Below are 13,761 nucleotides of genomic sequence, written 5' to 3' on the forward strand. Positions count from 1 at the left end.
CCGGGCAGAAACAGGTGCGGATGTCTTCTCACCTGAAAAAGTAAACACTGAGAGAGAGGCCGGAGAGTGCATCTCCAGCTTCCAGCGCCGCCACCGCAGTTTCCTCTGTCAGTCGCCGCCGTGCATCTCTCTCTCTCCTGCTGGCGTCCCTCACATGTGACTCGCTGGAAAGTTACCGGCGAGTCACATGATAGGAATCACCAGCAGGAGAGAGAGAGAAGCACGGCTGACAGAGGAAACTGCGGTGGCGGCGCTGGAAGCTGGAGATGCACTCTTCGGCCTCTCTCTCTCTCTCTCAGTGTTTGCTTTTACAGGTAAGAAGACATCCGCACCTGTTTCTGCCCGGGGGTGGGGGCCTGGGGGGGAAGGCACCCACACCTGTTTATGGGGGAGAAGATAATCGCACAGGCTCTTGGCGGGGGTGGGGGGGGAAGAGCTGACAGGGGACAGCATCTGGTCTGCGGTTGAGTGACCCTGCTGCTTCCAAGCCAGGCAGATTGTAAAGGGGCAGCTGCGGACATCTGGGGGTCTTCTAACAAGTCAATATAATCTGTATATTTACAGCATCTGACAGCCTGTACTGAAGGGGCGGGTGACTTCAGCTTGGTGGGAGTGTCCGAGGGCTGGGAGTTGGGAGGGCTAATGCATACTAAATCAGGGGGATGAGTGGAAGCAGGGTAAGGGAGGATATTACATCACGACTGGCTTCAGACACAGACAGTCAAAGATGAAACCTGTCAGGAACTGTTGCACCTTCAACCGATACCTGTCAGGAACTGTCAGAAACATAAATCTCTGTATATACTATATAAAAATCACTAAAATCAAAACGTGGACAGTGTAATGCATATGTTATGTAAGTACAGCCAGTATTTATCTACTGATATATGTGTTTCTTTTCTCTGAGACCTTATACCTAACAGCTCCTCTTTAATGAGTGTTTTGTAGGTGATTTCATGAGCGTTTTCTGGCGATTTTGGTAGCGATTTTAAAAAGTGTAAGCATTTAGCCAGCGATTGTGTAGCTATTAGCGTTTTTAATTCTGATTGGTCCTTTCAATTAGTTTGAATTTTTTTACAGTGTGCAGTAATTTAAAAACGCTAGCAAAATCCCTCTGTGTAGGCTTTGACGAGCGATTACGTCAGCGTTTATATACTTTACATTGCCAAAACGCTAATGCTAAAAATGCTTCATGTCCTGCGATTGCGATTTTGGAAATCGCAATCGCTCCTTCCATTAACATTAGCTGAGCGTTTTACGGAAATCACTAGCGTTTTTAATCGCTCCCTAAACGCTCAAAAAAAATCGCTCCAGTGGGTTCCAGCCCTTACTGTCTTTACAAATAGGCTTCATCAACATGTGTGCCCAACTGAGCTAAGCATACACAGCTACTGAGAGTAATGCACTGCCACCTGATGTCTGGATGTGGAATTGTAGTTAAAGAGAACCCGAGGTGGGTTTGAAGAATGTTATCTGTATACAGAGGCTGGATCTGCCTATACAGCCCAGCCTCTGTTGCTATCCCAAACCCCCCTAAGCTCCCCCTGCACTCTGCAATCCCTCACAAATCACAGCCACGCTGCTGACAAACAGCTTGTCAGAGCTGGCTGTGTTTATCTCTATAATGTCAGTCTGCTGCTCTCCCCACCTCCTGCAGAACTCCAGTCCCCGCCTGCATCCCTTCCCTCCCTGCTGATTGGAGGGAAGGGACGGGGGCAGGGACCCAAGATATGCAGGAGGTGGGGGAGCAGCTGAGACTGACACTACAGATGTAAACACAGCCTCAGAGCACGGCTGTGATTTATGAGGGATTGCAGAGTGCAGGGGGACCTTAGTGGGGTTTGGGATAGCAACAGAGGCTGGGCTGTATAGGCAGATCCAGCCTCTGTATGCAGATAACATTTTTTAAACACACCTCGGGTTCTCTTTAATATAATATCCATGAAAATAATAATAATAATTTGTCATTGCTTTTTTGTCTCTGCAGGTGTAGGCGTTGCTAAGCCAACAGCACTCCTCCTTTCTTCTGTCTTGACGGCCATTTTGTTTTTCTTTTGAGGCCCAGAAACTACCTCAGCAGCAAGTAAAGGATTAAGAAATTCTACCAAAGAAATATTATTTCTTCTGAGCAGATGAATCTATTTAAATGGAAAGTAAAAATGTCTTTGTTAATGTGGGAGAGGGGAATATTCTGTACATGCTGGACATAATTTCATGTCACCCCTGGACTAACTTATGTAAACATGAAGAGTCTGGGAACTCTGTCTGCTTGCTCTGCTTACATGATGTCTTGTCCTCCATCATGGCCTTGGCCCCGCCCACTAGTGTGGCATCCCGCCCACATTTCTACCACTCACAGGCTTTCCTTACTTTATCGTTATCTAGGAGAAGATCATATTTTCACAGCTCTTGAAGCATGACAGAAAGATCTTGGTTGGAAGAGAAGAGTTTATGGATGAGAAAGCTAAGAACGTTGGCAGCTCTGCTTGGTGTTGATCTTGGCATGACTGCTTATTAGCACTGTGACTAAAAACCAATGAAGCACTGTAACACAAATATAGAACAATTATGCGTTTATGATTCCTGTATAGTATTCTGTATATCTTCTATTCTATGATCCGTTCTATCTGGACGGATATATAAGTCCAGATAGACTGTGCTGCAGCTGCTGCACGCGATCACGCACTCTCTTGCTGCCTGCCGCTATCCCCCCGTTCAGTGAATGGGAATATAGTTCCCATTCACTGATCTAAGTTCCCCGCAGAAAAAACGACGGTCTCTTATCAGAGGCCGCTATATTTCTGCCCACAAAAAAAGTTTCCCGTCTTCTTTCTAGTTCCTGGATGCAAGATTGTTTGCATCCAGGACTTTTTGACTATGGCCATCTTGTGGCCAATTAGTACACCCACATACATTTTTTTATTAAGTAATTACATTACAATGCATTTAAAATTAGCTGTTTATCTCCTGCACCAAAAATTACCCAAATAAATGTTTTAATTAAAAAAATAAATAAAAAAAAGCACAATTAAAAAAAAACCATAAATAGTTACCTAAGGGTCTGAACTTTTTAAATATGCATGTCAAGAGAGTAGATTATATTTTTTTAAATTATAAGCTTGTAAATAGTGGTGGACGCAAATTTAAAAAATGCACCTTTATTTTGAAATAAAATATTGGCCCCATACATTGGCGACATAATTTAAATGGTGTAACAACCGGGACAAATGGGCAAATAAAATACATGAGTTTTAATTACGGTAGCATGTATTAATTTCAAACTATAATTGCCAAAAACTGAGAAATAATGAATTTTTTCCATTTCTTTCTTAATCTTCCTGTTAAAACGGATTTAGAAAAAAATATTCTTAGCAAAATGTACCACCCAAAGAAAGCCTAATTAGTGGCAGAAAGAAAAAGATATAGATTGATTAATTGTGATAAGTAGTGATAAAGTTATTGGCGAATGAATGGGAGGTAAACGTTGCTCGGATGCATACGATTTTCGACACTGTAGGTTGAAGTGGTTAAAAACTCATTCCAAGGGTGTTAGACCTGCGGGTACGATATCGATGGGCTAAGGCTGTACAGCTGACGACGCTTTCTGTTGTAATGTGGGGAGAAGGAAGCCGATGGAACGGGACAGACGTGCTGTCACGTGGCAGTTGGGACAAGTGGCACTGGCAATAACAAAGTATCGGCCATCACTTGACATTGGAGCTGCTGTACTCATGCCAGATTATCGGCTGAGGCAGTCATCATCAACAGCCTCAGACAATTTTAGTTTAGCGTGTGTATGGGGCTCTAGAGAGTTACACCACCCCACTGCTCACCAACCTGAAACTATCTCTGCCCCCCTTTCACCCAGATTGCTTAATTTATTGTCTGGCACCCAAAGTAACCCTCTCACACCCAGAACCAAACTTGCAGTCGCTAAATTCCTGGGTGCCACATTGGCTATTACCACGGTCCAAATCGGCTGCACTTAAAGAGGAACTCCAGTGAAAGTAATGTAGTAAAAAAGTGCTTCATTTTTTACCATAATTATGTATAAATGATTTAGTCAGCGTTTGCTCATTGTAAAATCTTTCCTCTCCCCAATTTACATTCTGACATTTATTAAATGGTGACATTTTTACTGTGGGCAGGTTATGTAGCTGCTCCTAGCTGTTTTGGCTGTTAGAGACAGCTGTAAACAGCTAATTCCTGTCTGTGAACATTGTTACATTGTGGCAGTTTGCCCAGAGTACCGCGGTACTCAGAGCTTCTTGTGGGAGGGGTTTCAGCACAAAATCAGTCATACAGCGCCCCCTGGTGGTCTGTTTGTGAAAATCATTATATTTCTCATGTAAAAGGGGGTATCAGCTACTGATTGGGATAAAGTTCAATTCAAGTTGGAGTTTCTCTTTAAAGCTCTATTGGCAGGTAGGAAACCAAAACTTCTAGTTACTGATTACAGTAATTAACCACCTGACAGTTAACTGCTTAGCAGTTACTGGCTTTGGCAGGCTAAATATTTAGACCTCCCTGATTGAGTCACTGGAACTTTGCACATTGGAAGAATTTTGTGTTCAACACTACTGAGTGGTCTAGTTACAGAGTACAAAAAAATAAATCTTCACTGATAATGAATAAACAAGTACTCGACAATAATTATCAAGTTATCCAGATCACCTATGATAATCCAGTCAGTGGTGAGGAGGTTAGAGGTCCAGTCAAAGCAAGACCACTGACTTTACCCAGATAGCAACATGAAGGAAATGATGGTCCCAACACACAATAGCGTTCAGGAGAACATCCAAGAGACCAAGGCCCATATTCAATTAACCTTTTCTCCTGAGATTTCTCCAAGGTGGTATTTTCGCAACCTGTCATAAAACACCTTTTAAGCTACCAGCAAACAAGAAAATACTCAAAATAAATTAAATAGCACCTTTTTCACCATCTTTTGGGTACTTTTTCAATTGTAAAATGTTGAAAAGTTAGTTTAAAAAGAAGATGAAAATTATCTCCTAGGAGATAACTCAGGAGAAAAAGTTAATTGCATTTAGGCCCCAGACTTGTACTTCTGGCTGGTAAAGTAACATCACCACCTACTGCGGTACCATAGGGTAGATCTGGGACCAGAATCCCACATAGACAACAGCCTAGTGGGCCTCACTGCAAATGGAAGTAGAGACTATTAATTAAATAGGAGGATTACACACGGAAGAGGGAAGCTGTTGTTCTAGGGAGGAGGATTATTGAGTATGGAACGTGATGTACAAAGAAGAAGGTAACTGGTGCACATGGATGGAGAATACATGGAAGTGGTAGAGGAGAGGTCAGGGGCAACCAAAGCAAGTTCACATAGGTGGGAAGAAGGTATAAATTCGCGTACGTACAAAAAGGGCGCCTGGACAAAAAGGGCGCGGGGTGTAAACTCTAAATAATAATTAATCATTAATAGGGTTTATAAAAATAGTGTGCTATATTTCGTTTACAAATAAAGTTTAACAAAATTATAAATCATTAAATAATGTTTATAAAATCGGAAATTGTAAAAAAGTTAATCTTCCCTATTTGTAAAGTTAAACTTATAATTACGTTTATTAAAAAAACAATAATATATGTTTAATTGTTATAATTGTATATTATTGTGAATAACCTTCATTTATGGTTTGTTCTTATAATAAAATCTGAAAATATTCTTTATAACGATGATATAAATATAAGTACGTTCGTAATAAGTGTTGTAAAACATTAGTAATTATTACTAAAATTTTACTAAAACTATACCTAAGCCTACTCCTACACAGAACCCTCCCTGTACCTATCCCTAACCCCTAGACCCCCCTGTTGGTGCCTAAACCTAAGCCCCCCCTTTTGGTGCCTAAACCTAAGACCCCCCTGTTGGTGCCTAAACCTAAGCCCCCCCCTGTTGGTGCCTAAGTAACCCTCCCTGTACCTACCCCTAACCCCTAGACCCCCCTGTTGGTGCCTAAACCTAAGACCCCCCTGTTGGTGCCTAAACCTAAGACGCCCCTGGTGGTGCCTAAACCTAAGACCCCCCTGTTGGTGCCTAAACCTAAGACCCCCCTGTTGGTGCCTAAACCTAAGACCCCCCTGTTGGTGCCTAAACCTAAGACCCCCCTGTTGATGCCTAAACCTAAGACCCCCCCCTGGTGGTGCCTAAACCTAAGACCCCCCTGTTAGTGCCTAAACCTAAGACCCCCCTGTTGGTGCCTAAACCTAAGACCCCCCTTTATTATGTGGATAATAATGTTTTACTAATTATGGATGCAAAAAAATATTTTGCAATTTACGTAACGTACTGATCGCTTTATTTTGTGAATAATAATGTTTTTTATTATGTGGATAATAATGTTTTACAAATTGTGACTCCAAAAAATATATTCCAATTTACATTATGTACTGATCGCTTTATTTTGTGAATAATGTTTTAAAAACAGTAAGGGATAAAACTTTAAATAAAAAAATATATTGCAATTTACATTACGTACTGATCGCTTTATTTTGTTAATAATGTTTTAAAAACAGTAAGGGATAAAACTTTAAATAATGTTTAAATTATTTAAATAAGATAAATATATTTAGTATTTTCATAAACGTTATTCGGCACGGGTGCATTTTATAAACGTAAATCAACACAAGCTCAGTTATAAATCATTAAACAGCTCCGGGCGCCGTTTGTAAACTTTATTTAGCTCCGGGCGCCGTTTGTAAACTTTATTTAGCTCCGGCGCCCTTTTTTCCTGCTCGGCGCCCATTAAACGTTATTTATTATGGGAGTGAATGGCGGCGCCCTTTTTGTCCACTAGCGGCCTGCGCCCTTTTTTCCCAGCTCCATAAATTCAGCCTCTGAAACAGAAGCATAACTATGCTGCTGCCTGCACCACCTAATGCAGGCAGCAGCACAATGCTGTGAGCTTATGGTGTCTCAGCTTGTGCCTGTCCCCAAACACTGCACTGGCCCTGGTCTGAGGGGGATTCTGGGCAGCTGTAATATCCCCCTAAACTTGCCTATGCTTACCATTTACATTAAATGCTTTCTGCAAAATCGTGAGAGCGTTGCTGGCATTGCACAATTTTATTTCCTGCTCTGTGCAGCCGGTTACTTATATGGGAAGTTGGGAAACTGGGGGGTGCGTTGCGCACCAGGCAGAGTCGCGTCACTACGCTGAGGCAAAGTGGTGCATATGAACTTGTTTACAATTGTTTTTTAAAAACACAGCTGACTGCAAACTTCCATGGAGATGTCATTTCAAATAAAACAGTTTGAGTAGTTATGGTGTATGTCATATTGTTTTTTTTTCTTTTATAATAAACAAAGAGATGTGCTTTTGTTTACACCTCAGATAATAGTTCAAGTGTGAAAGTGCTTAGAGGACAAATGAAGTGAGAGGAATATGGAGGCTGACATACAGTATTTATTTCCTTTTAAACAAAGATGAATGTTGGCCACATGCGTTTGTAATTATGCTCTTTTATTTAAAGGGTACCTGTAGCGCAGCAGCGAGCCTGCCTGCACATGCTCAGTAAGCAGGAGCCAGGGTGCTACTGCACATGCACAGAAAGGCTCATGCTGCTACTGCGCCGCCATGAGGCAGAGAGAGGAGCTACAAAGTTCTGATGTAGACAGGGGCCACTCTCAGCAACAGAGGGGCTTTTGACCACCAAAGGAAGTCTCAATAAGATCACAAGGCTTTCCTCTATTAAAGGTAATTTTATTTAAAGCCCCAACTTCGGCTCAGGTTTGCTTTAAGAAATACTGTTCTGAAACATTGCCGATTGATGTCTGTTACTCTTTAGCCTCTTAAAATTTCAGGATGTGAATTTCACGTTCTAATTGGCAATCCTGTGCATTCCAGGACGCGAAATTCACGTCCTGCAGTTAAATTGCCGCTGAATGCCTGTGCACGTGCATGCGTGCTCCTACTCATTACATAGTTACATAGTTATAGTATGGTTGAAAAAAGATATACGTCCATCGAGTTCAACCAGTATAAAGTACAACACCAGCCTGCTCCCTCACATATCCCTGTTGATCCAGAAGAAGGCGAACAAACCCTTATAAGGCATGGTCCAATTAGCCCCAAAAGGGAAAAATTCCTTCCCGACTCCAGATGGCAATCAGATAAAATCCCTGGATCAACATCATTAGGCATTACCTAGTAATTGTAGCCATGGATGTCTTTCAACGCAAGGAAAGCATCTAAGCCCCCTTTAAATGCAGGTATAGAGTTTGCCATAACGACTTCCTGTGGCAATGCATTCCACATCTTAATCACTCTTACTGTAAAGAACCCTTTCCTAAATAAATGGCTAAAACGTTTTTCCTCCATGCACAGATCATGTCCTCTAGTCCTTTGAGAAGGCCTAGGGACAAAAAGCTCATCCGCCAAGCTTTTATATTGCCATCTGATGTATTTATACATGTTAATTAGATCCCCTCTAAGGCGTCTATTCTCTAGACTAAATAAACCCAGTTTATCTAACCTTTCTTGATAAGTGAGACCTTCCATCCCACGTATCAATTTTGTTGCTCCTCTCTGCACCTGCTCTAAAACTGCAATATCTTTTTTGTAATGTGGTGCCCAGAACTGAATTCCATATTCCAGATGTGGCCTTACTACAGACATGTATGCATGCGTTCACGTGCTCGCACTTGCATTCATTTAACTGAATATTCATGAAGACAAGAGGAAAAAATGTTCAGTTAAGTAAAGAAAAAAAAAAGTACTAAAGTGACAGTGTCCCCCTTAAATAAAAAAGCGTTTCTCTCCCACCTCCCCCACGTAAAATATTAACTTCTACCTAACTAATTAACCCCTTGTGTCACCTATACTTAGCCCTAAGATTAGTGGACACCTGTTTTGGCTGCCACCAGGATCGATCGGACGCAATAGCTAGGGCGACAGCTCCAGGACCCAACACCATACAGATACATTGCTGTGCTGTTGCCTAGCAATGTATCTGTACAGCACTGAGGTCCCCAAACCGTGCGCCATAATGATCGGATCCAATCGCTACAGACACACAAGTTGGTAATAATGTTACGCCACATTCCCAGCCAGTGATGAAATATGGCATGAAGGGTATCTTTTTAACCGGGAAAAGACAAATATTTTGAGATGTTTTATAACTGTGGCACTTGTCATGTGAAATTTGTGAAGTGTGAAATATGAAAAAAAAATTGTATTTTCTGCACTTTCGCCTATTTTTTTCCTATAAATTGCTGGAAAAAATGTAATAATTCTTGAAAACAAATTATACCCAAAGAAAGCCTAGACTGTCCTGAAAAAATACATGAGTATGACTTTGATGGCATAAGTAATAAAAAAAAAGTTATTGCTGTGTAAATAGTGACAGCTGAAATGCCAAAATGGTAAAGAATCTTAAAGAGAACCTGTAACAAAAAAAAAAAAAACACATCCCCTGGGGGGTACTCACTTTGGGAGGGGGAAGCCTCAGAGTCTCAATGAGGCTTCCCCCTCCGCTGTAGCTGCAGGCAATCCAGCGCTGGCTCCTCCGAAGTGTCCCGGAATCCTCCCTCAACAATCCTTATAAGCACTGATAAGCGCTGATTTATTTACCTTCCCTGGCTCCAGCGGGGGGCTCTGTTGCTCTCCGCACGGAGATAGGCGAAAATAGCACCTGCGCAGTAGAGAGGCCCAACAGCGATCGGCTATTTCCACCTATCTCCGAGCAGAGAGCCGATACTGTGCCTGCGCTGGAGCCGGGAAGGTAAATATTTACATCCCTGCTGTTCAGGGAGCTTTTTCACCACCGCCGTGGGACCGAGGAGGACAAGCGAAGCCTCAATAGGATCCGGAGGCTTCCCCCACCTGAGGTGAGTACCCCCCAGGGGAACTTTTTCTCATTACAGGTTTTCTTAAAGGGAAAGTGGTTATGTAAGAATTACAGATTGCCCAGCAAGCGCATGGTGAAACAGAATGCCTAGGAGTGTGTATGGGGCTGTAAGAGACCAAAAAGCCCTCTTATGCCTCGTTCACATTACACGTGTTGCCATCCGTATCTCGACAACACGTGCGGGAGGCAGACATACATAGACTGATGTTCTCACTGCATGCATTCAGTACTAATGCGGTGCGCGAATGCATGCTGCACGCAGGGCCGGCCCTAGACTTTTTGCCGCCTGAGGCAAATTTAGAAAAAATTGCCGCCCCCGCCCCACTCCCCGGTGGAGGGGTAGCGGGCAGGACGGGGGTATTAGGCCTAGCGGTGGGGGGGTCGGACCCCCCCCCCTCCCTCGCCTGGGTCCCCCGATCTGCGCTCCCCTTCAGCTTTAAATAGTTAAGAAGCAGCCCATAGTAAGAGGCACGGGCGGGGATCACTCACCTCTTCCGCGTTCCAGCGTGCGCTCCACTGACGTCGCTTCCTGCAACGCCGCCCACTATATTGTAAGTGGACGGCGTTGCAGGAAGTGACGTCAGAGGAGCGCACGCTGGAACGCAGAAAAGGTGAGTCTTCCCCGCCCGTGCCTCTTACTATGGGCTGCTTCTTAACTATTTAAAGCTGGAGGGGAGCGCAGATCGGGGGACCCAGGCGAGGGAGCCCCGTCCTGCCCTCTACCCCTCCAGCTTGGCGGCCGCCCCCCCCCCCCCCCCGCACCCACGGACGGGCGGGTGCCGCCCCTAGAAGTATGCCGCCTGAGGCAAAAGTTTCACCCCACCTCATGAGCGGGCCGGCCCTGGCTGCACGCATTTTTTCCCAAAATGCGCAGCTGACCCATTCACTTTCAGGGATTGGGATCAGCCACGCAACACATGCAAGCGCAGATGGCGTGCCTTCCGTACTCGTTGCGTTCCTATTGCACGACCATATGCATTTGATAATGTGAACGAGGCCTTACTATAATGCTATGCAAAGCAGAAGGTATTTGTGGTAATTCAGTTTGGAGTGAGTATATGAGGTGTCCCACAATGCATCTCTGCTGAATATGCAAATCATCCCGTTGTTGTCCCTGATAGCTAAACACACCTCCAGAACAACATGCATTCAAACCACACTGGTACTTTCTATCTTGATTTATTTTCCTTCATATTAACATCTGAAAATGATAAATGTATATAATTTAAAGAATAGGAATAAAGTTTACAGTCAATAAACACATGTTTCAGTAGAAAAAGACTTTTTATTATGTATTAAAATAAATCTGCACATCAGTCCTGAAAGAGGGACACATAAGGAAGAAAGAGGGACAGAGGGACAGGGTTCCCAAAGAGGGACTGTCCCTCCTAAAGAGGGACTGTTTGGAGGATTTGAAAAGTGACAATAACTCTGCAGTAATAGCAGCATTTTCCCAGTGATCAGATGATCGGCAACTTTATTATTAAGCACCTTTCTTGAGTTCCTGGGTATAGGTTCACTTTAATATTACAGTGAGTGTTTTGATACAGCCATTTCTTCTAGAGACTTCCCCTCCTCCTTGCGAAATACAACACACAATTATGTGGAAGGACTGGTATTTCCCCGCCTCTCTGTGGAGAAAGGAAGCACAGATAAGTTTCATTTCACAGTCACAACATTGTTATCGAGAATGGCAGCAGCTGCGATACAGCAGGAGCTGAAATGCTCTGTATGCTTTAACACTTACTCTGACCCCACCACATTGCCCTGTGGACATACCTTCTGCAAGCAATGTATCCAGAAGACCTTTCAGAACAGCTGTCAACGGTGTTGTCCAGAATGCAGAGGCAGACTTCCTCCAAACCTGGAGCTCCAAAGAAACACAAAAATGTGCAGCATCTTGGAGCACCTGACTTCCACCAAAACAAAGTCAGAGGGCCTTAAAAATGGATGTGCCTACTGTGAAGGTCTGGCTGAAAAACTGTGCCTGGACTGCGAGTCACCACTTTGCAAAGAACACCTGAAGAAGCACAGAGATTCTACACAGCACATTTTTACCGACCTCAACACCCCTCTCCAGAGCAGAAAATGTCCAGTCCACCAGGAACTCTTCAAGTTCTTCTGCACAGAAGATAAAACCACGATCTGTGCATCCTGCGGTCTTGTTGGAGGTCACAAACTACATGCAATTGAAAAGATATCCGACCTCTCCAATAAGGAGAAATCTGTGCTTAAAGTTCTAGAAGAAAAGCTGACCAGAAAGAAGACTGAAACAGAAAGAATGGTCGCCCTGGTAAGGAGCCACAAAGAAAATATCGTTGCAAGAACCGAGGGCTTGCGAAACCTGGTCACTGGGCTGATCGGAGACATGAAAAAAGAGTTAGAAGCTGTGGAGCACCAGACCTTGTGCAAAATCACCACTCAAGAAGAAGAAATAGTTGATCAAGCATTTCTAGTTATTAAAATCCTGGAAAGACAGATGTCAGAACTCAACATTCAGATAAAAGAGATCCAAAACCTGTGCAACTCCACAGATCCGCTCACAATTCTAGAAAGAAAGTCCTCAAACGTTGAGAAAGCAAACGCTTTAATAATCGCAGAAGACAACCTGTCCGTCAGAGAACTGGATATCGGGATGATTTTGGTCAGCTTACAGTCCACTCTCCGCACGTTTACAAAAATCTTGCCATCACTCCTAAACAAACGTGGATTCACCACTCAAGATGTCACCTCGCAGCTGCTTCCTATAAACCAAATCACCAAAAACATACCACCACATTCAGTACTTACTTTGGAAGGCCAGAACCTTGATGGCCCTCAAACAGCAGTCTGTGCATCAACATTGTCTTCAGGTCAGCATTACTGGGAAGTGGAAATTAGTGACGAGCCTGGGTGGGCTGTGGGCGTGTCCTATCACAAAGAACGTTATGAAGGACTTGGATATGACCCAGACTCTTGGTGTTTCCAGTTGGCAGATGACATGCAATACAAAGCTGTACATGACAGTCAGGAGGTGACGGTGGGGACAGATGCTCCTGTAAAAGTCTTGGCGGTGTACGTGGATTATGAAAGCGGCAACGTGTCTTTTTACCAGTTGTCCGATTCCATAAAACACCTGTGCTCGATGCATGCCAAGTTCAGCCATCCCCTCCATGTTGTCACACATGTGCAGCACGGAGGCTGGATACGGATAAAGAAATAAGCTGGCTATGGACAATCCATGCAATAGCCAACCACCTTGAAGGGAACCAAGCACCACTTTTGTTTCCTGGTTTCTAATAGCTATAGGAGTTGCCATGTTCCCCCTCCCCTTCCAGCTGCCCATTATTTATCCAGGGGAAGGTTTGAAGATAGCATCTGTGACTTCTATAAGCTCTTTGAAGCACAGTGTCTAATCTACACCCCCCTCTCCCCCAATCAAAAGCTTTTTGTTTGCTCTCTGCTAATTTGTGCCATAAAATAACTACATCAGTCCTTATCAGCCTGAAATCTCTGGGGTCGGGCAGACCTCGGAAGTAGGCTAATAAACCCTCTGCTAAACTTTTAAATGTAAAAAGAAGAGGTAAAATGTATTTTTTTAATTAAAGAACCCCATTGTTGGCATGCATATTAAATGTGCTATTGAGATGCCCTGGGTGCTAAAAATGCTGCTTGGTTTACTATAAGGGCATTACAGCTCATGACTATCACTGAGTAAGTGATAGAAATGGCCAATGAGATTACAGTAACTCTGGCTAGCATGCAAATGTGTGCATATTGTAGGCAGTTTGGCTTTGAACCAGTCCAGATAGTAAGGAATGGTATTCATTTAGCCTAGTTCCCAGCTGCATAGAATATGCATTCAATTTGCATATAGACTGTAATATCTCATTGAACGTCCCTACTGAG

The 13,761-nt window shown here is 43.5% G+C and overlaps 2 protein-coding genes across 2 annotated transcripts in view; both read left to right on the forward strand.

The window, feature by feature from the left end:
* The window catches only part of LOC137562748 (vascular cell adhesion protein 1-like), an 80,851-nt gene extending 73,562 nt beyond the window's left edge, over positions 1 to 7,289 (forward strand). Inside the window, exon 6 of the mRNA XM_068274396.1 lies at positions 1,988 to 7,289. Coding sequence (XP_068130497.1) covers positions 1,988 to 2,058 — 71 coding nt within the window. The 3' untranslated portion in view covers positions 2,059 to 7,289. The remainder of the gene's footprint in view (positions 1 to 1,987) is intronic.
* Positions 7,290 to 11,563: 4,274 nt separating this feature from the next.
* On the forward strand, positions 11,564 to 13,075 carry LOC137562167 (E3 ubiquitin-protein ligase TRIM7-like). Its single transcript, XM_068273500.1, has one exon. It carries the CDS (start codon positions 11,564 to 11,566, stop codon positions 13,073 to 13,075), a length of 1,512 nt encoding a protein of 503 aa, XP_068129601.1.
* Positions 13,076 to 13,761: the final 686 nt, after the last annotated feature.

The sequence above is a fragment of the Hyperolius riggenbachi genome, chromosome 3 (genome assembly GCF_040937935.1).
Source record: "Hyperolius riggenbachi isolate aHypRig1 chromosome 3, aHypRig1.pri, whole genome shotgun sequence".
Classification (NCBI taxonomy): Eukaryota; Metazoa; Chordata; class Amphibia; order Anura; family Hyperoliidae; genus Hyperolius; species Hyperolius riggenbachi.